At 47.0% G+C, this 25886-nt stretch overlaps 3 protein-coding genes across 4 annotated transcripts; 1 reads left to right on the forward strand and 2 right to left on the reverse strand.

Moving 5' to 3' along the window:
- Positions 1-12356: 12356 nt before the first annotated feature.
- On the reverse strand, positions 12357-19072 carry OSGEP (O-sialoglycoprotein endopeptidase). The gene is made up of 11 exons (XM_054565636.1): positions 18514-19072; positions 16495-16614; positions 16138-16313; positions 14441-14536; positions 14241-14290; positions 14015-14093; positions 13365-13430; positions 13167-13257; positions 12849-12924; positions 12656-12754; positions 12357-12514 (listed from the first exon to the last, which is right to left on the reverse strand). The coding sequence occupies exons 1-11, from the start codon at positions 18626-18628 to the stop codon at positions 12475-12477; spliced, it is 1008 nt and encodes a 335-aa protein (XP_054421611.1). The 5' UTR covers positions 18629-19072; the 3' UTR covers positions 12357-12474.
- Positions 19073-19111: 39 nt separating this feature from the next.
- APEX1 (apurinic/apyrimidinic endodeoxyribonuclease 1) lies at positions 19112-21792 on the forward strand. Its single transcript, XM_054565637.1, has 5 exons — positions 19112-19264; positions 19550-19669; positions 19876-20069; positions 20706-20898; positions 21044-21792. The coding sequence occupies exons 2-5, from the start codon at positions 19612-19614 to the stop codon at positions 21559-21561; spliced, it is 963 nt and encodes a 320-aa protein (XP_054421612.1). The 5' UTR covers positions 19112-19264; positions 19550-19611; the 3' UTR covers positions 21562-21792.
- Positions 21793-21857: 65 nt separating this feature from the next.
- PIP4P1 (phosphatidylinositol-4,5-bisphosphate 4-phosphatase 1) lies at positions 21858-25681 on the reverse strand. 2 transcript variants are annotated; one of them, XM_054565639.1, is made up of 7 exons: positions 25421-25681; positions 24890-25080; positions 24400-24506; positions 23880-23985; positions 23634-23686; positions 23439-23529; positions 21858-22735 (listed from the first exon to the last, which is right to left on the reverse strand). In XM_054565639.1, exons 1-7 carry the CDS (start codon positions 25560-25562, stop codon positions 22592-22594), a joined length of 834 nt encoding a protein of 277 aa, XP_054421614.1. In that variant the 5' UTR covers positions 25563-25681; the 3' UTR covers positions 21858-22591. The 2 variants fall into 2 exon arrangements, with proteins under 2 accessions (XP_054421614.1, XP_054421613.1); XM_054565638.1 differs by having other exon boundaries at positions 25400-25681.
- Positions 25682-25886: the final 205 nt, after the last annotated feature.

Consider the following 25886-nt stretch of genomic DNA (forward strand, 5'->3'; position numbering starts at 1 on the left):
TTGTTCTGCTTCGGGCCGCGCAGCAGAGGGAACTCCCCCGCATCCCCGTCAGCAGCCGCACCCGCTAATTATAGCCGGCGCTGGCAGGCTGGGGCCTGGGCTCCGGCCCGGGATGACCTCCTACCCCCTTCCACCTGTAGGTCACGTCCCGCTGCTGAGCGAGGCAAATTCGGATACCAAGGACGATGCGGGGATGGGATGGAGTGAGCCAGGGCGGAAAGGCTGCGTTTATCCGACCGGGTTGGAGGGGCAAGGCGAACTGTACTGGACTGCGTACACCCGCGGAAACGTGGGGCGAAAGGAGTGACACTGTTTCGGGTCCTGCCTGGACTTTAACTGTTGATTTTCCTTGCACAGTAAAGCTGGGACCCTGGACCGACTGATGTGAAACGCAGTTGTACCCTGCTGCGTCCCTCGAGGATGGAGTGGAAGGGGGGGTGAAGGGGCAGCGGTCAGGGTTACCATCCTAGGTGACCAGCGCCCAGTAGGGGTTTCCTCCATGCCCAGGGGTAGGGTAGGTGGTGAGAGAGCGAATCCCAACCTCGTGTCTTCATAAAAGTATAGAAGACTCTACCCCTCACCTTGGTGGTTGGGATGAGGACCAGAGAGAGTGTGGAACATGGGTTTGATCTTTGCTGCAGCGGGGACCAGAGTCCCGGACTGGATGGACTAGGGGAGCTCTAGGATTCTCTGTTTGAGGCAGGACACCAGCACTCACTCCCTCAGCCCAGGCAACACCCCTTTCTCATCCTGAGACCTCTTAATCCATGCAGTTGCAGTTATCCTCATGGAGAAGGAATTTAGAGAAGGGGACAGCGATCACCTTTCTCTCCCTGCTACTGGGGAGGCAGGTCAGGCCAAGGGCTCCTGGGGCTGGCTTCCCGGGCCAATAACATAAAGGCTGTCCCAGGCTGAATAGATTCACCTAACAAGCTGATTTAACCTGGGAGTGAAGCCAGATTGTTCCTTAAGACTCAGGTGAAAGGGGTGGTGTTCCTGCGGGGGAGGGGCAGGAAGGTGGTTTGCATGGTCATGGCATCTCCCCGGGCTTTCAGAGCTGTCCCTGCTTCTCCACTTTACACTTGGGTAGCCCTGCCAACCAGGGGCTGCACTCGCCAAAATGGTTCGACAGAGAAAGGTGGCCAGTGGTTGTCCTGGCCAGAGAAAGGGGCGATAGTGACCAGCCTCTGTACTCTTTCCCCCAGTTCAGACTTCTCATGGCCTCCTCCCAGTGAGAGGGGGCCAGCACCTGGAGCCCCCACCAGGAAGAGGGGGACCCAGCAGGTAGAAACATACTGCAGGTTGGTCTCTGCTCCTACCCCACCTCCCAGAGGACACCGGACCCCTCTCTGAGTTCTATGCCAACTCCTTGGTATGGGGACTGCAGCAGCTGCTCTGCCACAGTGAGGTACATGTCCCACAGCAAACACCAGAAGACTGGATAAAATCCCCTCTTTTGGGCCATCATCTACCCTCCATTAAAGCCTTGGGACTAACACACCCCGCCCCCGCCCCCACAGCAACCCCAGGTCTATAGTCTTCCTCCTGGTTGTTGATGTGCTGGCTGGAAACAGGTCTTGGCATCTCAGCCTCATCTGTGCTGTCTCAGTCAGGGGCTAGCCTGGCTTCCACCTCTGCAGAGGAGCCCCACATCAAGCGACACCTCCAAGATGATGGGAGAATTTGGGGCCAGGCCTGGGAAGGCCCAAGTGCACTTCTGCTGGGTCATGGGAGTCATAGCTCAGGGTTCCTAAAGGTTGAGGATCTAGGCAGGGCAGAGAGGACTTTGCTCCAGAGTTCTCAGAGGATACCTCTTGGGAAGGAGAAGGGGGCAGAGGAAGATTTCAGTTTCTCCCTCACCATCCTGCTCCACCAGGGCTGCTACATGTTCCACATCTGGGGCACCATCCTCTCCCTGCAGCTGCCTTGTATCACTGCTCAGGTGGCCAGAAGTATGAGCTCAGGGCTCTGCTGGGCCAAAGGAAGGGATTCCAGGACTCAGCATGAATGAATTAAAGGGGCCCCATTCCCACCTCCACCCCAGGGCTCACAATGGCTCATTTTCCTACTCCCCGCTTTTGTCACTATCACCAGCCTATCTTAGCCATCTCCACCAATGGCAAAGTCAAGGCTGATGAGATTGTTACCACCCTGTTATCTCAGGGCCCCCAGTCTTGTAAGGAATGGCTGAAACCACAAACTGGCTCCTGATCAGGTGGCACGTACTTCCTCATCCCATAGAGTTTCTGTTCTGGGCTTTACGGTTCCATCAGGATCATCTTCGCTTTTATCAACACAGTAGCCATGGCTTTGCACACAGCAGGCTTCAGGGACACCATTTTTTTCCTGCTCAGGATACTGCCCCCCTTGCCGTGTCCTTTTCTCAAGCCAACTAACCACTCAGCCTGCACTTTTTGTGACTCCAGCCTGGACTAATTATTTTAAGAATCAGATGGAAGCATCAGATCAGCCCGCTAAGTTTCTGTGCCTCTCTACCTCTGCATTCTGCCCTTCTTGGAGGGCAGGGTGCAGCTGTGGAAAATGGATCCTGAAAATGAATTGTAGGAGGTGGGCGTGGTGACTGTGACTTTTTCCGGGCATGGGGGTCTAAGGCCGGCCCTAGGAATTGAAGTAGGGCTGAAGAGGCTGAGGAGATGGCTGTGAGAGCTGGATAGATCTGGGACGGGCCAAATGTGGGGAGTGTGTGTGTGTGTGTGTGTAGCTGGCAGAGCAGATTTCAAAGGACCCAGACCTGAAACAAGATGGTTTTGCTGGGAGAAACTCCACATGTCAGTTTTTCAAAGGGACGGTAAGGAGGATTCATTCTGAGGATTTCTTGGGATGAGCACTAGATAAGATTACAAGATGAGAAATTCTGTTTCTTGCTCCCAGATATTTACAACCTTGAGATTCACCCCTCTGGTATGGGAAGGGACACTTTGCAGTTTGAGGCAAGAAGGAAAAGGACTCCATTTAGCCACATTCTTTTATGGAAAAGACTGGTGGGAGAGACAACTAGAGGATTGGAGAGGAGAGTGAAGATGAGACAGGGGTGGGGGGAGTAGTACAAGTAGTACTCCTTCCTTTGCATTAATTTTTCTTTTTTTTCTTTTCTTTTTTTTCTTTTTTTGGTTACCCATGGTATTCCAGGTCCAAGTTATCTTCTGTGTCCTCCTCTCTTGTATCAGCTACCAAATTGGGACATTCCTCCCCGCAAATCCCAGCAGACAAGCCACTGGCTTCTTTGTGTATCTAGGTGAGACAGCGGGAAGATGACTGAGAAATGAATAATGCATTAAAGGGAATGAATGGCTCAAAATGTCCCCTCACCTTGGAGCAGCAGACCTCATTAGTATAAACCTCAGAAAAGATCCCTTGACTTCTGATTCTGAGCGTCATTTGCAAATTGACCATCAGACAACTCAGAGTCCTATTAAGTCCCAGGGATGGCTGGTTGGCAAAATTCTCTTACTCTGCCCAGCCTCACCTAAGTTACAGACACTAACCTGGGTAAAGAGGTAATAATCTAGGCTGAAGGCCAGGAAGCGCTCTTCCAAACCCCATCTTTTCTCTCTGTACTTTTATGTAGGAAGCATTTTCTTGGAAAACAGTGGCATGGTCCAGAGGGCAGTTTTGCGGGGGAAGTTTCCCATCTCCTCTTCAGCAATGGTATAGTCCCTGGGACGAATATCTCTGGGGATCCCAAGGTGAGAAGGATGTCCAGGCATGGAGTACACTCTCTCCCTCCACTAATGGTTCAACTTTTGTTCCCAGGACCCTGCTATGGCTATCCCCAAAGAACCCTCCTTGCCATCATGTGGACCACACTTTCCTACCTGGCCATCTCTGCCACCATTGGTAAGGCCCTCCACTCCTGTGTTAGATGAAGAATAACCTAGTGCCCGGGTTTCTGCCTCTCTGAGGTGCTAGGGTATAAGTGATGAAAGGAGGAAGAACATTCATCAAACATATTCAATGTATTTTACATGCCAGTAGCCTCCACCTTCCTTCACCATTTCTGCCCATTGCTCATTTCATTAATGAATTGTATCGTAGTCTATGATTATCAAATATGGCCCCTCCTTGACCTAGCCAGGTGTTTCAGTTGGTTGGAACAGCGTCTAGTACACCAAAAGGTTGCAGGTTTGATTCCTGGTCAGGGGACATACCTAGGTTGCGGGTTCCATCCCTGGTCAAGGCATGTATGGGAAACAACTGACCGATGTTTCTCTCTCACATCAGTGCCCCCCCCCCAATCAATAAACATATCCTCAGGTGAGGATTAAAAAAAAAGATCACTCCTCTCTGGCCTCATCCATATACATTTCCATTTATCTCTTTGGCACCAGTGGTGCCAGAGAGCACTGCTACCTAATCCCAGCTATGGAATGGGATTCCCTTCCCATGAAGAACTGTGTGTCCTCATTTCCAGGCTCCTATATGACTAGAGATAGGACTGACACATATGTGCAGAATGAGAGCTGCCTGGGGCCAGAGTGCCAGTATGACTGGGGTATTAGCAGTTGTTGAGAGCAAGGGTCCTGCCTCTGTGGGCTCTGAAATCACCTCCAGGTGAGCAAACTAACAGACTGACGGATAAATCTTACATAGACCACTGCTTACCAGTAATGACAAGTAGATGCACATGGGTAGGATAAAATCTTCAAAGATATGATAAAATGGCCTATGCTCCCCAACTTGTGGGAAAGCTAGGTGAAAATATGAGGTGAAATGCATTGATTCCTACCTCTACCTGCTCTTCTCAGGCCATGCGCACGGCGTGTGCCTTCAGTCCCCTGACTCAGCACTGCAGGAATCTTCAGTGCTACCCTGTCCTCTGCCCTTCGTTTCAGCCCTTCCATGTTAGCTGGTATCTTAGCAAGAAGCTTGGGTGGGGGTGGAGGGGTGGGCAGGAAAGACAGAATGTAAGTAGACTGAGCCATCCCACGAGTCGAATTTTGGGGGGAGGAGCAAAAGAGATCTCCATCTCAGCAACCGAGTTAGATAGTGATGTCTGCCCATAAATCCAGGCTAAGTTTGGGGAAGGCGTCGCTCTTCTATCCTCTCGTTTTTCCCATTGCACATTCCCAGAGATCTCACCACGCTCTATACCTTCTATCCTTTCTTCCTGTTAAGATCCCTAAGCTCCCTCAACTGTTCCCTCTGTGCTCCCCACTCACTGCTGCCTCTTTAGGAGTAGGAGGCTACCATTCTCCCTCTTCCTAGGACCCTCCCCTGATGATCGCCATGCCTTCTTATAGTGGCTGTGCCAGGATAAACTCTACCCAGTCACTGGCTTTTTGGAGGGAACAGCTATGGCAAGACCACTGAATCTCTGTGAGGCTATCTGTTCATCTTCCTCATTGCTGTTGGTTCCATCCTTCCCGGCGAGTGTTCCACGTCCACCTCCCACACGGGGCTTTATTAATCACCATCCTCTCATGCCCCCTACTGTCAGACCTCTGAGCTTTAGGGTCTGATCCTAAAGCCTCTCTTCCACCTCTCTAGTACTGAAAGTGGATGAAAACATCTGCTAACTTAATGGTGGTGGAAAGTGGTATGTGTGGAAGGTGGAGTGGGGAGTAAGGAAGAGTGGAGTATAGGAAAGAGAAGCCAGAAGATGATGCCCTTGACTCTCCAGACATGGATCCCATGACTCCAGTTTGGAAAATGACCCTGACATTTCACCTCTCCCAAAGCTGGTCTGAACACCGCTTCTCGCATCATCTCCAACTTCTTCCTTTGCTCCTATGCTCTTGTCAGCTTGGGCTGTTTCCATGCCTCCCTTAGCCAGTCACCTGCCTAGTATGGGCAGGTGTTGGGGTCAGGCCCAGGGTTATGAGAATTTGGGAGAGTTGGAGAAGCATCCTTGGGGTACAGGGGTGGGTGATACAGAGATTTGGACAAGGTTTGGGCTGCATTCACTCTGCCCTGCAGGCTGGCACCCTCCCTTCCCCTGGCTCTCCTGCCTGGGCTGCCTGCCCTGTCCTCCCTGTGCGTCGTGTTAGTCCTCACCTGATGGGAAGCGTTCATTGCTCTGTTGCTTATCCTTCTGCTGCTGCTCTATCCACTCTACAAGAAACCTGGTGAGTTGGCAAGCGGTAAGAGAGTGAGATACAGTAAGAGGCTGACCCCCTTAAAAAGCCCAGAACTACCAATGGTAAATCATTTCTTCTCCTACCTGACCAGTGAGGCCCCACCTCTGATCACTCTGCACCACCTCTTCCTCTGCTCAGGTGTGAACTGGGCTCATTGGTCCATTTAGGCACTGACCACTAGGCACTGTCCTACTCAGTGAGCCTGACCAACATACAGGACTATGTCAAAAACTTCCGGTGAGGGAGTTTCTAGACCAGAGGTTGAAAACTGGTAGCCTCTGAATTGGATCTTGCCTGCAAATGAGTGTTGTTCAGATTGTACAGCATTTACAATTTTTAAAAAAAATTGCCAATATTTAACCTGCATCCGGTAGTCCTGAGCCTCCATCCCACATGACACACTTAGCTGGAGCAAAGTAGCAACTGTCCCATGGGACAGGGCAGGTGCTCTCCACGTGGCCACAGTTCCCACCTGGTCTACTTTATTCTTTGATATGACCAGTTCTTACGGGATTGAGTTTTTCAGTCCCTGCACTAGACATAAAAGGAACCCAGCTTCCTAAACTCTGGAAGGAGCAATGGAGGAAAAAGAAACAGAATTCTAGTGGGGAAGATGGGGCAGGGTTTTCTAAGAGGGTGATGCATGGCAGGAGAAATGCCCCAGGAATCAGCTTCCTCCATTGTGCTGTGATATGGAGAAGCCTTAGTCTTGCTTCCTCCCTAAACTCTTCTCTAAAATTCTCCAATGGATGGGAAAGAGCTGACCACTGCTTTGAACATTATGTCTTCCTCTCCACAAGCCATAGTGCCTGGTGCAAACTGGCGTACACAGTCAGCATCCATCCCTGGTGGATTTTATGGAGGCCTTCACCGAGAACATGAGTCTCGCCCTGGTTGGTGTGGCGCAGTGGGCTGAGGACCAGCTTGCAAACCAGATGAATGTTGGTTTGATTCCTAGTCAGGGCATGTGCCTAGGTTGTAGGCTTGGACCCCGGTTTGGGGGGTGCGAGGCAACCACTTGATTATCTCTTGCACATTGATGTTTCTCTCCCTCTCTTACTCCCCTCCCATCTCTCTAAAATAAATGAATTAAAAAACCTCTTTAAAAAAAAAAAGAGCATGAGTCTCATGATCTGTAGGTGTGTGGTTTTGGTAAGAGAAGGGGACTGAGTACAGGGAAGAAAAATGGGTGGAAGGATCCACAGGTCAGTGAGTGAGCTCAGAGAATTCGGAGAGTAGTGAGAGTCAGGTAGGATGCTTTAAGGAGGGACAGTCACAGACTACATTTCTCTCTCTCCCTCTTATGAGTTGCAAGCCATTCAAGGCTCTGAGAATCATGTGAACTGCCTAATGTCTGCAAGATTCATTCTCTACAATCTTATCTAAGTGCAGGCTAAGATCTGGGGCCCAGAGCCTTATGTGGGTCAGCCTGACACACTATCACTTCTTGTCACCCTGTGCCCAATATACTCTATTTCCTTCTTTCCTCATTGCTCTCCTTTCAGGTCACAATTTGGGGCCCGCTGAAGGCCATTGTACTGGTCTTGGAATATAAGCACAAGTGCAGGAGGTGCTTATATTTGCTGTGGAGGATTACGTTGGCATTATATAGTAAGTGGAGAGCAGAGGGGGTAGGGAGGTGAAGACGGGTTTAGAAATGGTCAGAAACCATGCCCTGGCTAGTGTGGCTCAGTGGACTGAGCACCAGTCTGTGAACCAACAGGTCCACAGTTCGATTCCCTGTGCAGAGAACAAGCCTGGGTTGCAGGCCAGGTCCCCCGTAGTGGGTATGCAAGATGCAACCACACATTGATGTTTCTCTTCCTCTCTTTCTCCCTCCCTTCCTTCCCCTCTCTAAAAATAAATATATAAATTAAATGACAACAGCCAACACAACATTAGCTGTCCAATATGAATGAATAAAAATTTTTTAAAAAATTTTAGGAAACCACGGTAAGAAGAAACATAATCATGGTAAAGCCCTGTTCCCTCCAGCTGCCCAGCAGAATCTGTGTCCCCAAGAAGGGGAGGCCCCCCTCTCTTCAGCTGTTGCTCTTAATCTCTTTTTTCCTCATTAAGAACTTTGACTACAACTATGATGTCTGCCTCTTACGAATGCCATGGGAGTTAAGCCCGGCTCCCCAACATCAAGCTCAAAGTGTGTCAAAAAGGGATAGGCCTAAGAGAAGGGTAAGGTGTAAAGGTACAGAAATTGGCTGTCAGAGACAGTCACAGGAGGTAAGCAAACTTAGTTACCAACAGTTGAATCAGGTAAAACAATGTGGGAAAATTAATTTTGCTTTGAAGATCTTGTTAACCTTAGGGAGGTGGGGAAAATCTTTTTTTAGAAGTTATCTTTTTTTAGAAGTTATCTTCTAAATTCAGGTGGCAGAAATGTGAATGAAGAGATACAAAACAGCAGCATAAGGGTGAGCTGGAGTATGGTCAGGAAGGGTTATGGTCCAATTCTAGAGCAGGGTTTATGGAGCTATTTCAATTTTAGTAATAGCACACATCTAACTAGCATACAGTTGGGGTGTCCTCACTGACTGGGTGGGCTCAACAAAGGATGCAACAAGACAGCATTCTTTCATGTTATATGCCTACCAATCCCTGTAAATCCGTTTTGGGATACCACAGGAATGGATTCTCAGAAGAGAGAGACCAGTTCTAAAACGGGTCCTATTTTAGGGGAAATAAGAGTTGGGGAATGTGGGATAGAAGAGCAAGGCACCCAGTAAAGTACTTGTGCAATATACTCTCTGCTCCTTGCTAAATCTCGGTTTTCCCTTCTCTGCAACCAAATGGCTTTCAAAGACTTGGTGGCCTTATATTGGTTGCAGAAGCCACCACCAAAGGGAGACCTGGAATCTACCTCTATCAACATTCTGGTTTCTTTAGGCTACATCTCTGAGCAGGACCTGTACACAAACCAAAAGCAGGTATATGGGAACAGGGCGAGCAAGTGGAGCAATTGTCCCTGAGTAGAGACTGACAATACACTTACCTTGTCCTCTGCTGGCTCCTCCCAGCCATGTAGTCAGCGGGAATGTGTCTTTATGAAGTCCTATAGCAACGTTCCCTTAGGATGCTGTCCTCAGTCCTGTGAGTCTAGGAAAATTCCCAACTGCAGGGCACAGGTGCCGGGGGTCGGGCTAGTCCAATGGCTAGGTTAATGAGGAGAGGGTCCATCCCACGCCCTGCCTTCCATAACGGGAGTCCACCTGCGATCTCAGTCAGCCTGCCCAGGGCCCGGGCATCCCCCATTGCCTTCATTCCTGTAAATCAGCAGGACATGCTGAACCTGTAAGAGATTCAGCTCAGGAGACTGAGCTAGGAGAAGGAGCCTACAATTTAGGACTCATGGAGGCATGATTTTAGTCTCTTGGCTCCATAAACTTTGAGGTTATTCTTGAGAGGCCTGAAGAAAGAATCCAAACTTTGCTAAGGTAGTAACTCCCCTACTACAGTGCCAAAGAAGGTCCTCCCTTCGAGGTCCATTCTACCCCAAAATATTAATAAAAACATACACATAAATACCCAAGGCAAATGTGTAATAACTCACTTGATTCCCAATTATAACCCTAACTACCCAGGACTAGAGAGGCAGAGATCATCCTGTCTTCAAATAAATTCAAGGAGAGGAATTTATCTTCTTTATGCTTGTATCCCAAACACTATCATCCATCCAAAAGTTTCTGATTTTATTTTTTTTAAAGACTTTACTTATTTTTAGAGAGAGGGGAAGGGAGGGAGAAACAGAGGAAGAGAAACACCAATGTGAGAAACATCGATCGGTTGCCTCTTGCACACCCCGACTGGGACTGAATCCACAAACCTGCCCGGGAATCGAACCAGTGACTTTTCACTTTGTGGGACGACGCCCAACCTGCTAAGCCACACCAGTCAGGGCCAAAAGTTTCTTATTTAAAACTTTATTGTCTTAGTGCGTTTTGAACCCATTTACATGTCTTTTCTTTGTAAGTGAAAAAGTGTTTATCACTACTTTCTACTTAGTGAGTAATCAGAAACTTTTTTCCCGAAGCTCATAAAATCCCCGTTCTTTTTTTTGGCTCAAGTCCTACTTTATAGTCTTTTGATTATGTCTTTGGTTTACTTCCCCATCAACTTATTCATCACTCTAAGTACTGGGAGATAATATGGCAATGAATAAAATAAGATAAAAATCCCCACCTCTCATGAAGTTTATATTCTTTTTTACAATTTATTTTTCAATTATAGCTGATGTGCAATATTATGTGTTTCAGGTGTAGAAAATAGTACACCTTATGAAGTGAGCATCCAGAGGGTTTATATTCTAATGGGAGGAGACAATGGCATTAAGTAAAACTATTAGATCAGAAGGTGGTAAGCGCTATGAAGACAAATAAAAAAAAAGAGAGCTTGAAAGTTTTGGAGTAAAGCAATTTTAAGTAGGGTTGTCAGGAAGTCCTCACTAAAAAAAATAAAGTTATGGACTATGATGGAGTAAGCTATGCCGTGAGGAAGAGCTTTCCAGCCAAGAGCAACAACCATAAAGACCTTAGGGGGTCGGCACACCTTCAGCGTTGAAGGAAAACAAAAAGGCCGATATTGCTGGAGCAGGGTGAACAAGGTGAGTAGCAGGAAATGAGGTCAAGCAGTAAGTGGGGAAGGGTGGGGCAGCTTCTGGTGGGTCTCACAGACCTTTAAAGGACTCTGGTTTTTACTCTAATACAGGAAAACACGGAGGGTTGTGAGTGCAAGAATGACATAAACTGGCTTCTATGCGAACACTCTTCTCCCTGGTTGCTGTGTTGAAAACTGACAGTAAGTGGGCAATGAGCAGAAACACCAGTTACTGCAATAATTCTGTCTTGATCTAGGGTGGGTGCAGGGGAAGTGAAAAGAAATGGGATTCTGGATACATTCTCAAGGTAAAGATGACATGATCTGAGAAATTGGAGAAGACGAAAGAGAGGTATCAAAGATAATACCAAGGTGCTATGACATGAACACCTAAAAGGACGGAGTTGCCATTAACTGAAACAGGAAAAGACTGCAGCAGCAAGTTGGGGAGAAAGTAAGTTCAACTTCAATGTGAAATCTGAGATGCCATCTAAGTCCAGAAGCCAATGGGCAGCTAGATATTCAGGACAGAAGTCCAGGTTGGAGGTAAAAAATTGGGAGTCATCCACATTAAAATGATTTTAAGGTATTAAGACTGAATGAAATCACTGCAGGTATGCAGAAAAGCGGTCCAAGGACTGAACTCAAGACAGTTAATAGGTTGTAGAGAGGAGAAACCAGCAAATGAGGCTACAAAGAGTAGTCAGTGAGCTAGGGGGCAAACCAGAGCCAAGTGAAGAAAACGTTTCAGCAGCGACTCACGTGCTGATGAAAGCCTATGTAAAAATGGAGCAGAATGCACCACTAGATCTAGGTTTGTGCAAGTCATTGGTCACTGTGATAAGAACAGCCTGGGAGGAGTGGACTGAAAAGGTAATTATTACAACTTTTAAGATGTTCAGCTGTAAAAAGGGACAGCAAAACTAGTAGCAATTGAAGTAGCAATGGGGTCGAGGGGGTTCATTTGTAAGATAAGAAAAATGAAGAGTATTTTTGTGATCAAAGCACATACCTAGGTTGTGGCTTCGATCCCTGGCTGGGGAGCCTATGAGAGGCAACCAATCAATGTCTCTCTCTCTTCCATCAATGTTGTACTCACTCTAAAAACGATGAAAAAAAAAGTCCTCAGGCCGGGATTAAAAAAAAAGTTAAAGGTCATGACACCATTAATTCTGGTGGGTGTGGTAGGAAGGGATGTGTTTCTGGGGCACCCCTTCAAGCCTGCCAATACAAGTGCATGTAGGAATAAGTGTATGGAAGAGGGGTAGTATTATTCTTGAGGTATAAATTAGCATACAATCAGACCTGGGTCTAGGCTACTCTGAGGGACGTCCTCAGCACCTACTTCAAATAATTTACATGAGACGATATAGTAAAGCAGTTAGCACAAAGTCTGATACTAAAATATTAGCTGTGATAATACCGTTGTTAAGGGGATGTTACAAAAGTACCTAAAATATCCCCTCAATCTTAGCTCCAGAGCAGCAACCCCTACTACTACCTGCACAGCCAGCCAGGACGCTGCTCTGACCCTTGCCTCCCTAGCTGTTCACTCCACCCCCAACAATTTATTCAGGGCCATTTCTGCATTGTTCCTGAACAACACAAGCTGATTACCAACATAGAAAACCAGAAATATTTTATTGCTGAGTCATCTTGACGTTCAAATGATGGGAGGAGGAGTCCACAGCCTGGTCAGGACTCCATGTCAGGATAGAGATAATGGGTTCCATTCAAGGCACTAGCTACTGGGATCCTGTTAACCTTGTCAGTCCCTCCAGGTCACTTCTACTTCATCTGTTCGATACCTGTGAAAAAATACAAAAAACTTGGTGGATGGCTATCACTTGACATCTTCCATTCTTCTCTGCCCTCATGATTTGGGACCCTCTGCTCTCCTGACTTTTGCCTCCCTCCCATAGAACCCTATTTACATCCCCCAAGGGTACCTCTGTGTGACCCCAGAATCACTGAGGGGTGTCCTGTGTCCAGCCCGAAACATCTCCCAGCCAGCCTGGGCTATCATGGCTCCATTGTCAATGCAGAATCTGGAAAGGAAAAGAGATATAAAATTTGGGATCTGAAGGCGGAAAACCACAGCAACTGGAGGAAAAAAAGAAAAGAAAGGACAAGGACCTTTACCTCTCATCTGTGGCAAAAAGCCGGGCTCCACGTTCCTGGCACATTGTCTCCATCATTTCCTGGAGTCTCACGTTACCTATGAGGAGGTAGAGGGTAGGGTTAACGTAGTTTAGTTTAGCTATTTCTCCAGCCTAGCTGTTTATTACATGTACATTTACTTAGGAAAATGAGATTGGGGTCCTAGGGGGCAAGGATTGGGAAGTATAGAATAAGAAATAAAACTAGTAATTTCCCCAACCCTTTAGAGATTTAAACTATCAGGAAGAAGATGCACATGCCCAAGAATAGGAAAGTGGAGCACAGTCTAGTGATACATACACCCCACACCTCCCACAACGAGGGCCTCCTGGGAGCCACAGTGTGCCATGGCCCGCTCTGTGATCTCTACCAGCATTGCAAACACAGTTTCCTGTGGGGGACAGACAAGGTGAAAACATCAGAGGGAATCCTAACTTAGCTCTACTATATAAAAGCTCCTCCAGCCCCAGCTTCCTGTCCCAGCCTTTTACCCATTACCTGCAAGGAGAAACATAGATCCTCAGGAGTACACTCGCCTGTGGCCAACATCCGCTGGGCTGCATCCTGTAATTAAAGGGGAAAACAAACAGATAAAACAATGACTAGTGGTTTGGGAGATGCCATGAGAGTAAAATTAAAGCATTTGGAGGATCACCATGTTTCACCACAATTCAACTGGCCAGCACATCCCATACCACGCTTTGCCCGTCACTGGCACCAAACTATAGAACGGGCAGCATTCATTCAAGATTCAATAATTATGAATATCTGCCCTGGCACCACCCCTGACCCCCCGACCCCTTACCCTGCTGAATCTGTCTCCCTCACACTTACCACTATTTAACCCTTTATATTTTATTATTTTCCCCTCTTTCTTCCTTTTTTTCTCTTTTTCTTTATCTGTCTCCCTCTGTTAGAATGTAAGCTCCAAGTAGGCAGGGGTTTTTCTTTGCTTCATGGTATATGGCTACTGCCTAGGGTAGTACCTGGCACAGAGAGGATATGCAATAAATACTGGCTAAATAAATTTATTCAGCTTCTATTATGGGCCAGTACTGTGCTATATGCAGGAAATACAATGATGAGCAAAACAGACATGCTTCATTAAAAAGCATGCAAGTGCCTATCTCCTCCTCTCCCACACTCACCTCAATGAAAGACAGGATCCCTGAGAATGAGACGTCCATCCCCTTTACAGTGTACGGCAGCTCAACTAGCTTCTTGCCTCTGTGTGGAAGTGGCTATATGAGGCACTAAGTCTGCAGTCAGCAGGCTGCTCACCCTCCAAAGCTCCTCCCAAACCTCATTAATATAAATACAGGAAAATCCCTGAGGCCCCACAAGTCAGGCTCCTTCTACCTTATGTTCCCTTACCTCTTGGCCATCTGTTCAATGTTGTAGCCTGGACTTGGGTCATTGGAAATCTAGGAGATAGAAAAAAAAAAGAATGAAGTCAGATATCCAGGACACATAAACTAGTTTACCATAAACTAGTTTACTACTTTCTCCCTCCATTCCCATGGCTCCCCAGAAATTCATCCACATCTTATGTTCTCTGTAGCCCAACGGCTTACCTTCAGCACTCGAGCAAAACGATCCAGACAATTACCCACAGCGATATCGATGGTTTCCCCAAAGATTCGGTATCGATGTTCTGAATATGCAATCACCTAAGGGTGATGAGGATGTCCATGAAACCTCAAGTCTGTAAAGAGGAGTATTTGGCTTTGGGGAAGAGCAGAGGATCATCATGACCACTAAAGTGTCCAAAAAGGAATGGAGAGAAAGAACTTTGCCAAACCCTGAGTGGGTCTTTTTTATAGCTGTTATCTGAGAAGCTCCCATATACCTTCAGTGGTCCCAGAGTACATTCCTAGTCTATAGAAGACAGTCTAGGTCAGGGAAGAAGCAAACTGTCATTTCAACTACATTCTCCTAGCTTGGTAGTTCCTGATGTATCACTTAAAAGCAGTCTGGACAGTGCAACTAGGCAACAGGGTTTCCTGCTTAAAGGCAGGGAACCAGAGTCCTTTTAGAGTATCCTAAGTATCTTATTGGGGAAGTATTATTTGTAAATATGAGAAGAGGCAGAGTTGAAAAACTCAAAAATCCCACATTGTGTCAGACTAATGGCTGACCCAGCTCAGCACTGGCAATCAACTTATATCCAGTCTTCATATGTGACCAACTTCTAGCACAGAAAGTGTGTGTCGCCCACTGACACACATACTCTGCATTTCCGGCAGTGAGTGCTGCCCAGGACTGAAGAAGTCCTTTTCCCCCTGGTGCTGCTCAGGATTTCCTTCTGTTCTGATGTAGACCTTACTCTGAGGTCAAAAGGCTGGTAACAAAAGGGGAAGGAAAAATACCTGCCTTTGTTCTTCTCTCATCTACCCCTCTCCATCCAATCGTCTTCCCTGATTTTTACACCAAAGCATGGAAGAGGAAAAGAGAAGACCTGATCGCTGCTCCTCTTAACTGTTGTAAGCCTCCATCACTACGTTCCACACCCCAAGTCCCTGATCTTGCATGTCATCCTTCAGGCCTCAACCAGCTATGTGCCTTCTACCTGTTCAAGGCCATGATTTTCATGGGAATGTGTACTTCATCTTTAATTAACTGTTTCACACAATGAAGTTTTAGAACATAATCTTTTCATAAGCTGGGGACAATGACTATCTCTGACAATAACTCCATCAGGTGTTCTTTGGGGAAAAAAAGGTGGAGTTTGCCAGTCCCAACCTAAAAAGGTCTTGTAAAGGTATCCAGACAACTCTGGCTTGCCCTATAAACTTGAAATGTCTTCTACCATTTATAAAATGTTTTAAAAATTATACTTTCACACCTTAGAATAACAACTGCTATATGTTTACTACCAGTAATACAAAACAAAACATATAACTATCATAAGAAACAAATCGGGTAGTACCTCTTAGTTTCAATTGCTAAAATCAGTAAAAACAATAAGCTTCAAAATAATGATAGTGAAAACTCTCTCATTATGTTGAGGGCTTCAATCATTACTATTCTCTCCTTTCGTATGGAAATTCCTCATTTTTACAACTACATATATAAAAGTCATTTTATGTTCTAATTATCCTGCCCAAATCTCCAGTGTTATAAACTTTGCTGTAGATTTTCTACTGTGTCACAGTTTAGGTTCAAATGAGCCCAGCTTTGTTCTTGCAGTTCCTGCCACTCAGACAGAACATGAGAGATGCTGGTACAGTGTCTTAGAAATTAAGAAGAAATGGAGAAGTATTTTAAATACCTGTGTGTTTCCTCCACTAACATACAACACAGTTGGGTTGGTGGCTCCAGTGATGAGGCGGCCCATCTCAATGTGGCCTATACAGTGGTTCACACCCAGCAACGGCTTATTCCACAGCTGAGCCACAGTACGGGCCACAACAGCCACAGAAACCAGTGGGGCACCCATGCCAGGGCCTAGGGAGATAGAAACGGGAGTCAGAATCCTCTAGAGACTGGGAAAAACAGAGCTGGAGGAAGCAGGGATGTGAGAGGTGGAGTTAGAGTAGTGATGGTAGCAGAGGCGAACTGCAGACTACTTTGACATAGCCAGGCTCTAGGTATATTCGTCCACTGTCCACGACTCACCCAGCCATACCTTTGGTGTAAGCAATGCAGTCAATATCCTGGGAGGTTAATCCAGCCTCTGTTAGTGCCTCCTGCAGCAGGTCCAGGATAACAGCTCGGTGGTGCCTGGCAGTATCACCTGGTAGAAATCCTAGGAGATGAACACAGGTCAGACATCATAGGGTTTTTCTGTAGCAAAGGTACTTAGACGTCCAAGAAAGATCTTTTAGTAGCAGAAAGAGTCGATTTCACTCTCCTCAAGCATCCTTTCTTCCAGGTGCTCAGACATGCTATTTCCAGCCTGTTCAGCTAGGCTGAACAGCCCCACAGAAATGCCCTTCTTCATACTCAACTTCTTCGCAGCCTTCAGGACTCAATACCTCATACCCTTCGGTGATTTTCTCTGTGACCCTACAAACCCTCTGCAGTAACACATCAGTGTATTTAACCAAATGTATTTCACCATGTCTAGTATTTTCACTGTGAGCCTGTTTGTTGTAACATCTTTGCCACAAGTATTTCCTCCACAAACATTTTTGTGGCACAACTAGCAGGCCTTAAAGCAATTGGCACAACGGGCTTTAAAGCAATTTCAAAGTAAAAGATAAAATAATGAAAAATACAAAGACATTGAAACATGAAAATAAATAACAAAACTTTTAAAAAACTTTATTGTGGAAAATGAAAATACATTGTCTTCTGTTCATTGTATTGTACTTTTTTTTTTGCTTGTTGATTTCATCTCCTTATCTGGCATCACATTTTTTCTTTTTCACTATAATTCTTCCTTCATTAAGAGAGGTGTCAGTTCCAACTAAGGACATTGATAATTAATGCTCTCGAAGACTGTTGTGAATTAGTAGCCGCCTCTTTTATGTTTGCCATTGCTTGGCAAACTTTGGTTATGACGCGGGGGAAGGGAAGACTGTGCTCACAAACGATTTACAAACTGGTAAGTTATCATTGTCTAGTAGAGTATGCACTCTGGCTTTCACATTGCTGTGCAATCTGGCTTATACATAGTTGTTATCATCCACTGTTTTAAGAATACCACACCTACTCATCACTGTTGAAACCATTATGAGAGCTATGATTTATTTAATATAAGAATGGCAGTAACTGAGACAACTTACTCAATGGAGAAATGAAACCAAACTGTCAACCAGTTATTTTAATCTTTTACAGTGAAATTGCCTTATGGTCAATTAGCTGTGCAGTAAAAATGTTTGTGGCAAAAATACCCACGACCGTTATTTAACATGTTAACAATTATAGCATCATAATTAGCTGTAGTTTCCCCAGTTTAACGGTGAGCATCTCAAAACATTGACTATCTTATTCATCTTTGTATTCCTGGTGCCAAAATGCCTGGAAGAGTGACTGCTAAACATACATATATTTCTCTTGAGTAACCTGTCACAACATCACCTGTTCAGGGAGGATCTTCAGGTATATGCAAGTCAGTTCCATACACACATGTGTTTTGGGGAGGGTAGACATGATATAACATCATAACATAAATAACATTTACTAAAAGTTGTTGTGCAACTGGTACTTAATTCTCAAGATCCACCGATGCAGGTATTATTCCCATGTTATGAGTAAAGAAGCCCCAAAACATATACAGAACATATTACAAAGTCAGCCAGTTCTGTCTAATACCTAACAGAGTCTTTACCCTCATTCTAGAATATTTTTGATTGCATCTATATGTTATACTATTTATCACACTGTAAAGTTCTGTTTACATGTCCAACTCCATAGCAGGCTCATCACATCTACTTTTGTATGCAACTATTTTTGTGTCCAACAGCAAACTGACGATTAGCAGGAGCTCAATAAAGGCTGAAGGAACCCTGAACCAGGTCCAAGTACCTGTGGACTCTTCTATCCTTTGGCTTATGTGACGTTAACGTCACATAATCTCAGAGGCTTGGATCAAAAACTCCGAGGGGACAATGCGCTCCACGCCCTACTTCGCTAGTGTTTTGTAAGATGGCAGACGATATGGGTGGAGAAGCGCGCTGGAAACTGTAAGTTGCCTGCTCACCTGTGCCCGGAGGTGTGACGTAAGTCCGCCGTGGGTTTGCCAGCACCACGCCATCCCGAACCACTCCCACTCCAATCTTGTTGGCGCTGCCTTCAAAACCCAGTACTGTTGGCATGTCCAATGCTGGGAGGAAACGCCGACAGGGCTCCCAGCTACCAGAGCAGTCGTGGGACCCTCACCAATCCGTGCTGAGAGCAGGTTCCAGAGCGCAGAGAAAGAGCACGAGCCCACTACTAGCAAGTGGCCGAGCAGGCTCACCCAGACAGGAACCAAACAACTCCGGCTTCAGCGCGCCCGCGCGGGTCCGCCCCCCAGCCGTCGTCACTGCGACCCGTCAAGGCCCCTTCAAGGACCTGTCCTCCTAACTGCCAGGGACCCTGTGCGGCCTCTGCTCCTTACATTTCTATCTGTTCCTTTGCCTGTCTCCGGTAGTCTAGTGCAGACTTCACTGAATTTCGTCTTGCACAGCGCCCGATCTTCGGTCAGGGTGGCAGAAGGAGTCGTATATCCGGCATACCGATAAACAGTCCGAGAATGGAGGGTTGGGGCCTTTAGTCCTCTAGAGATGTCGGAGGAGGGAAGGAAGATGAAGGTTTTCCGTCACGTGGGGCCAGACAGACTAATCACCGGTGTTCCTCTGCTACGTGATGCTACCTCAGATCACGTGACCACGCCAGTTACCCACGTGGGAGCATAGCGTGCTCCATTCTTTGTGCTCTGTTAAGAAGGATCCGTGCTCCAACTTTAGCAGGTCGGTTACGGGGCTGCTGTTCTTTTGCCCATCAGAGGGGCTTCTCTGGACATCCGATTGTCTAGCATACGCCGGGACGCTTAATTAAGGCCCTTGATTGGCCTGAGGGAAGATCTCGCGATTAAAATACATAGGTCACTATGAAATAATCTAGCGGTGTGGGTGAGGGGCTAAAGGGCTTATGGCGCATGGAAGCAGGGAAGGAATCCAGAGATAAACGGGTCACGCGAGGGAGGAGTTTTTTGCCTAGCTTTGGCTGGTTTCACCACTTATTTGCATCTGCAGGCAACGCGGTAAAAATACTACTCCGCTGGGCGACGTGGTGCAGGAGGGCATTCGTTACAGTGATGCCGAAGCGTGGGAAAAAGGGAGCGGTGGCTGAAGACGGAGAAGAGCCCAAGACTGGTAAGAGGATGAAATGAGTCCCCTCCCTGGAAGCTGTAACGGTGGGCGGTGCTTGCCTCGACAAATGGGAAGTACGGACCGAAGCACATTTTTGCAGTTTGAGAAGGAGTGGGTGCTATCGCAGGCTCTCAGTGGGCCTATAGTTAACTCTGATGAAAAGTTAAGACACCGCCAAATCTTACCTCTACATATCATTTATTTTACAGAGCCAGAGGCCAAGAAGAGTAAGGCGGGAGAAGGAGCAAAGAAAAACGAAAAAGAGGCAGCAGGAGAGGGGTCAGTCCTGTATGAGGACCCCCCAGATAAGAAAACCTCACCCAGTGGCAAATCAGCCACCCTCAAGATCTGCTCCTGGAATGTGGATGGGCTTCGAGCCTGGATTAAGAAGAAAGGTTTAGATGTGAGTGAAATTCAAGGAGGGGGAAGAGATATTCTTTAGTATTGAATGATCTTGGGGTTTAATTACCTTTCCCATTTTAGTCCCCAGCATGTAGGTTTTATCTTTCCCTTGTTTATATTTTTCTTGGGGGAGAGGTACAAAGAGGGGCTTCATGAAGTCATACCAACTGTTTCCTGCATATCCATTTCTTCCATTACATTGCTGTTGTCATAAATGTTTAATGTCCTCATCTCTTCCCCAGCATGTTGAAAAAAATCTTGTGGTTCACCTTTCTCCCTTTTAATCTCCAGAATATTGTTTTTAAATAAGTAGTGCTCACATAATGCAGTATACAGGTGATGTATTATAGAACTGTATACATGAAACTTAATTTAAATGACCAGTGTTACCCCAATAAATCTAATAAAATTTAGAAAGTGACTATGCTTAAAAATCTTAGCCATTCACTGCCTATGGAAAAAAACGCAATGTCCTCAGGGTTGCATGCAAGGTTTACCTCGCCTTAATCTAAAACTGCTGCTAGATGGTTAAACTCCTTATGCACAGGGACTGTCTTCTGTGTATCCCTAGCACTTAGCATAGATTCTTCAGTAATTGTCAGCTGAATTGATATTTTATACCTTTCATTTCACTCAGTGGGTGAAGGAGGAAGCCCCAGATATCCTGTGCTTGCAAGAGACCAAATGTTCAGAGAACAAACTACCAGCTGAACTTCAAGAGCTGCTTGGCCTGTCCCATCAGTACTGGTCCGCTCCTTCAGACAAGGAAGGGTACAGTGGCGTGGGCCTACTCTCTCGCCAGTGCCCACTCAAAGTCTCCTATGGCATTGGTGAGACCCTACTGATCCCTAATGCCTGAGCTCTTCCAAACCAATTGCTAATACCCCATTCCAGTCCCAATTCTGATTCCTTTATTTTCTATTCTCCTTTTTCTTAATACTTCTTTGTATTGATACTGTTTCATCATTTCTGCAGGCGAGGAGGAACATGATCAGGAAGGCCGAGTGATTGTGGCTGAGTATGATGCATTTGTGCTGGTAACAGCCTATGTACCTAATGCAGGGCGAGGTCTGGTGCGCCTGGAGTACCGACAGCGCTGGGATGAAGCCTTTCGCAAGTTCCTAAAGGGCTTGGCTTCCCGCAAGCCCCTTGTGCTATGTGGGGACCTCAATGTGGCTCATGAAGAAATTGACCTTCGCAACCCCAAGGGAAACAAAAAGAATGCTGGCTTCACTCCGCAAGAGCGTCAAGGCTTTGGGGAATTGCTGCAGGCTGTGCCACTGGTTGACAGTTTCCGGCACCTCTACCCCAATACAGCTTATGCCTATACCTTTTGGACCTACATGATGAATGCTCGATCCAAAAACGTTGGTTGGCGCCTTGATTATTTTTTGGTGTCTCACTCTCTGTTACCTGCCTTGTGTGACAGCAAGATCCGTTCCAAGGCCCTGGGCAGTGACCACTGTCCCATCACCTTATACCTAGCACTGTGATACCTTCCCCAAATCATTTTGAGCCTGGGAAATAAGCCCCTTAACTAGCTTTAAAATGCCTTTGCTATCTAGAGAATTCTGCACTGTTTCCTTTCTAGAAATGTGAATCCTCCTAGTGGCTTATGGGTTTCCTTTAAGCCCAAGGTTTTGCGTGTGTATGGGTTTGTTTTTTTTTTATATTAAACAAAAGCTACTGGTGAGTTCCTTTGCCCTGTCCAAGTGAAAATAAAGAGCCATAGTTTCACCCTTGCTGTCTTTGTATTCTAGCCCTCTGTGGAGCTACAGATTCCCCTGCTCATTTTTTCATACATAGAGATTAACAACTAGAAGAGGGTAGAGTTGTGACCTTATTTATTTACAAGCACAGGATGAGTCCCTTACCCTCCCCCAACACTGCAACCCACCAAGCCCAGTGAAATACAGCTGGGGGTAAGGTTGGAAGGAGGAATTAAGGGAAACACAGGACTTGGGGAACATACCCCATATTAAATAGTTATATACACATCAGTTCCTGTGGTTCTGTACAGAGCAGCGGCTGACCCCACCCCTACAGGACACGGAATGGGGGGAGAGGAGACTGAGAGTACTGAGGCCAGAGCCAGCCCCCGGTGAAGTGCAATAGCAGCAAGGTCCTAATGGTGCACAAGAGGGAGGGAAACCCCCAGGGCTACCCACCCCAACCCTGCCCTGGAATGTGTAAGGGACAGGCATGGCTCTCAGGGAGCATATATAAAGGACAAGGCTAAAACCGTCTTTCAAGACCCAGGTTTAGGGGCAACATTTCACCTACTTCACCCTAAACACAGCAACCCGCAACCCTTGGAGGAAAGCAAGACGGCCAGCATTGGTCTTACCTACCCCTCCAAACTTGGATGAGGGCCTGGTTCCCTCCTACCTCTCCCCAGGGAAAAGGAAGGCAGCTGCTTGGCTCCTCTTAGAGAAGCCCAAGGAGCCTTTTGTCATGGCTCCCTTTGTAGTGTCACTGTCCCCACCAGGAAGGGGCCAGGCACAGTGTGGGTCATCATGGGGTTCAGGAGAAGTTCTGGACAGGGTGGCTGACCTTCATACAGGCCCAATAGAGGGCCCGCCCCAAACACAGCACAGCCAAGAGGATGACAAATGCCCAGGCTGCATAGATGCCTCCATACTGCTGTGCATGCTTCCATGTCCCAAACTGACAAAAGAAAAAAAAAAAGGGTTACTGTCATCTCACCATTTCCTAAAAGCCCTAGTAACGGTAACCCAAGTCAAGCTTCAGTCCCTGTTCCCTATCCATGTACAGCCACCTTCAGTGACCTGCTTAAAGGCCCAGTTGTTGAGTTTCCTTCCCCTAGGCAGGAGCACGTTCTCACACACATGATCCCAAACATCTGTCAGTTTTTCTTTTTAAAAAAATCCTCACCCAAGGATATGTTAATTGATTTTAGAGGGAGAGAAAGGGGGAGAGAGAGAAGAAAAAACACTGATGTGAGAAACATTGATCGGTTCCCTGCCTCCTGTACATAGCCCAACTGGGGATTGAACCCCCAACCTTTTGGTGTATGGGATGATGCTCCAACTAACTGAGCACCTGGCCAGGACTGTCAGTTTTTCTTAATATCTTACAATCACATCGGGTTTCCTAAATATCAACTCCTAATTTAAGCCACTTCTCCATTGTCCTATCCTCTGCATAAAGAAGATGGCTGGTTCTTTACTCCAGAAGCAACATTGAAGACTGCTTATCAGTTACCTTCAACTTCAGTTCATGTACACATTAAACACGAAGTAAGCAAAATGCCTTTAATTTCTTGCCCTTTTTAAAGTTAGTCATTCCCAAATCTTAGCTTATGTAGATGATGCTGAAGAATGAAAGGGGTTGCATTACAGTTACTCACGGCAAGTCCAGTGGCAGTGACTGCCAAGAGCAAGCCAAGCAAGAAGCAGCAGATACATCTCTTTCGTGGATATCTGCGCCCAATAGATGACCTGTGGGGAAGTAAACAAAAATGTATGTTTTAAATGGCCCTTTAATTTTTACTGTACATGTTACCCAATTACCAACTCAATGATGCTTCTCTCTAATCACTTACACTTTCCTGCAGTGAGGGCAACGGGCCAAAGTTCGGTCTGTGAACTCTGTCCACTACGGAGAAAGAAAAAGAGAGAACCAATTAATAGTACAAGCAAGGTCACTTTCAATTAGAGACCTGGGGCAGGGGAGGGTAGGAAATGGGTTCTCATGAAACAGGCCTGTTCAGGATTATCGTCAATCAGAAGTATATTCATGATTCTTCCTGGGTTTTTTCCCCCTAGGGCTTCCCAATACCCCTCCTCACCAGGAAAGTATTCTTGCAATGTCCACAGATGACCCTGACTCCCACGGGTTGTGGTTCTGGACTCAGTGGTCCTGGGTGCACAGGCCCCAGATTAATGATTCTTTTGCTGTACAAGGAAAAGTCTATGTTTAAAAAGTTTTTAATCCTAAGGACCCTTACACTATCCCTCTTTCATAGCCCCACTCCCTGCCTCATGAAATTTCTCTTCTTCTCTGTACATTTAACATATTTTGCCCAACACTACCCCTGAGAATCCTTGAGGAAGAGCACTTTCATCCCAGGATAACTAACCTAGTACCTGAAACTCCTCATTTTCCTAAAGTACACTGTTTCATCCCAATCTTTTTACCGGGAGGCGAGAAAGATGGCTATAACATGCTAGAGGCCCAAGAGTCCTTAGCTCTTTCTCCTTCTATGTAAATACCAGGTTCTCTCACCTTGACATTCTCTACAAACATTCATCTTTTATGGGCTTTCCAATTTTCCCCACTGAAGCCCTCCCCTACCTTATGCCTCTTACCAGTAGGGGCGAGGACAGGCAATCCGCTGGGAAGTCACTTTGCAGATAAGGAGACAGTTACAGGGGCATCGGACATATTTTTTCCCTGGGGGTGCATTCTTGATTGGCTAGAGGATAATGGGAAGGTCAGTAAGCAAACCCCAAATCCCAATCCCTTTCATTTCCTCCATATCCCTCCTGAGGGGAGATTAGATAAATAAGGTCTCAGCCAGGACAGAGAAATGAAAGAAAGGCATACAGCGTGAGACTGGCAAATGAAAACTTGGCTTAAGTATCTGGGATAGGTGGGGATGTGAGGGATGGTAAACATTAGCTTTGGTGACTGGTATGTGGGGAAATGTTTGTATGAGACCCCTGGAACTGAAACCTGGGTTTTATGAACACTTGGCTGAAGGTCAGGATCTAGAATCAAAGAATCAGAAAGAGGATCCAGGAAACAGGGCCCATTTATGTATGTATATATATATATATATACACATATAAAACTCACGGTGGCTTCATTGCAGATGCCACATTTGACTACATGCTGATGCATCTTGCCTTCTACGTTGATGACAGACTGGCAGACTCGGCAGTTGATCATGGGGGCACTCCCACTGTCTGGGCTGGTCAGGGGTGAGTAGGGGGGTGGGTCCTCCCCAGGCAACACGGCTGGGTGTCCCTCTGGAAACGGGGGAAATGCTGGTGGGGGGAGGTAAAAAGAAGAGCTGGCATCACTTGCAGACACCCCCACTGATGCTCCACGGGGTCAGGGATCTCCTGGTCCTCAACCCTGCTGACCAAACTCTGCGGGCTTCTTATAACCCGAGCTTCAATCAGCTTCCTCACAAACCCCTTCTGTTTCAAAGCTCCGGTCACGATCGAGGACGAAAGCCTCACCCTGTCACACAGGTGCAGCAGCTCAGCACCTGGCGCTTGGGCCCCGCCCTCTGCACGCGGCCCCGCCCCCTCCCACCTCTCGGAGTACCCCCGGGAACACCTCCGACCCGCCCCGGCTTACCCTGGGGCGGGGCATGTTTACCGGCTCCGTACGGTGGTGCGGACGGTGTCAGGCCTCCCCCGGGCCCGGGCCCACTCCCGCCTGGCCCCGCTAATCCGTTGCCGCCTGCGCCACCGTCGATGGGCTCGGAGAGCAGTGGGGATCGCTCTCCATCGGCCGCCATGGTCGCCACTACCGCCTTCAACTTCGTCCAAGGATCGGGCTCCGGTCGCCGCAGCCACAGCCACAGTCGCTACCGGGTCCCCAGGGCGCCTGCGCCCCGCGCGCCCTGCTAGCCCCGCCACCAGTGGCCTGCCCCTCCCTAGTCCGTCCCACGGCACGTGATAGGCAATCCCCGCCCCCGCCGCGTTATCATTTGTGAAGAGACGCCAATTCCTGATCCTGCGAAGGCAGCTTTTCTGTACCATTGGGGAGCGTCGCAATAACGTCAACTGTCACATGGCCTTCCGAGAGGCCTCTGGCCTTGCCAAACCTGCACGTGATGAGA

This window comes from Pteronotus mesoamericanus, unplaced genomic scaffold, assembly GCF_021234165.1.
Source record: "Pteronotus mesoamericanus isolate MK-2021 breed Mesoamerican mustached bat unplaced genomic scaffold, CSHL_Meso_final contig_164, whole genome shotgun sequence".
In the NCBI taxonomy this organism is placed as follows: Eukaryota; Metazoa; Chordata; class Mammalia; order Chiroptera; family Mormoopidae; genus Pteronotus; species Pteronotus mesoamericanus.

Coding starts and splice junctions, on each gene's coding strand:
- OSGEP (XM_054565636.1), bottom strand. CDS start 18,628: ATGCCAACAGTACTGGGTTTTGAAGGCAGCGCCAACAAGATTGGAGTG. Junction 16,314..16,494: donor CTGCATTGCTTACACCAAAG/GTATGGCTGGGT, acceptor CTATCTCCCTAG/GCCCTGGCATGGGTGCCCCA. Junction 12,755..12,848: donor CTTTTTGCCACAGATGAGAG/GTAAAGGTCCTT, acceptor TTTCCTTTCCAG/ATTCTGCATTGACAATGGAG.
- APEX1 (XM_054565637.1), top strand. CDS start 19,612: ATGCCGAAGCGTGGGAAAAAGGGAGCGGTGGCTGAAGACGGAGAAGAG. Junction 20,070..20,705: donor TTAAGAAGAAAGGTTTAGAT/GTGAGTGAAATT, acceptor CATTTCACTCAG/TGGGTGAAGGAGGAAGCCCC. Junction 20,899..21,043: donor CAAAGTCTCCTATGGCATTG/GTGAGACCCTAC, acceptor TCATTTCTGCAG/GCGAGGAGGAACATGATCAG.
- PIP4P1 (XM_054565638.1), bottom strand. CDS start 25,562: ATGGCGGCCGATGGAGAGCGATCCCCACTGCTCTCCGAGCCCATCGAC. Junction 25,081..25,399: donor TAAACATGCCCCGCCCCAGG/GTAAGCCGGGGC, acceptor TCCCCCCACCAG/CATTTCCCCCGTTTCCAGAG. Junction 24,507..24,889: donor GCATCTGCAATGAAGCCACC/GTGAGTTTTATA, acceptor ATTATCCTCTAG/CCAATCAAGAATGCACCCCC.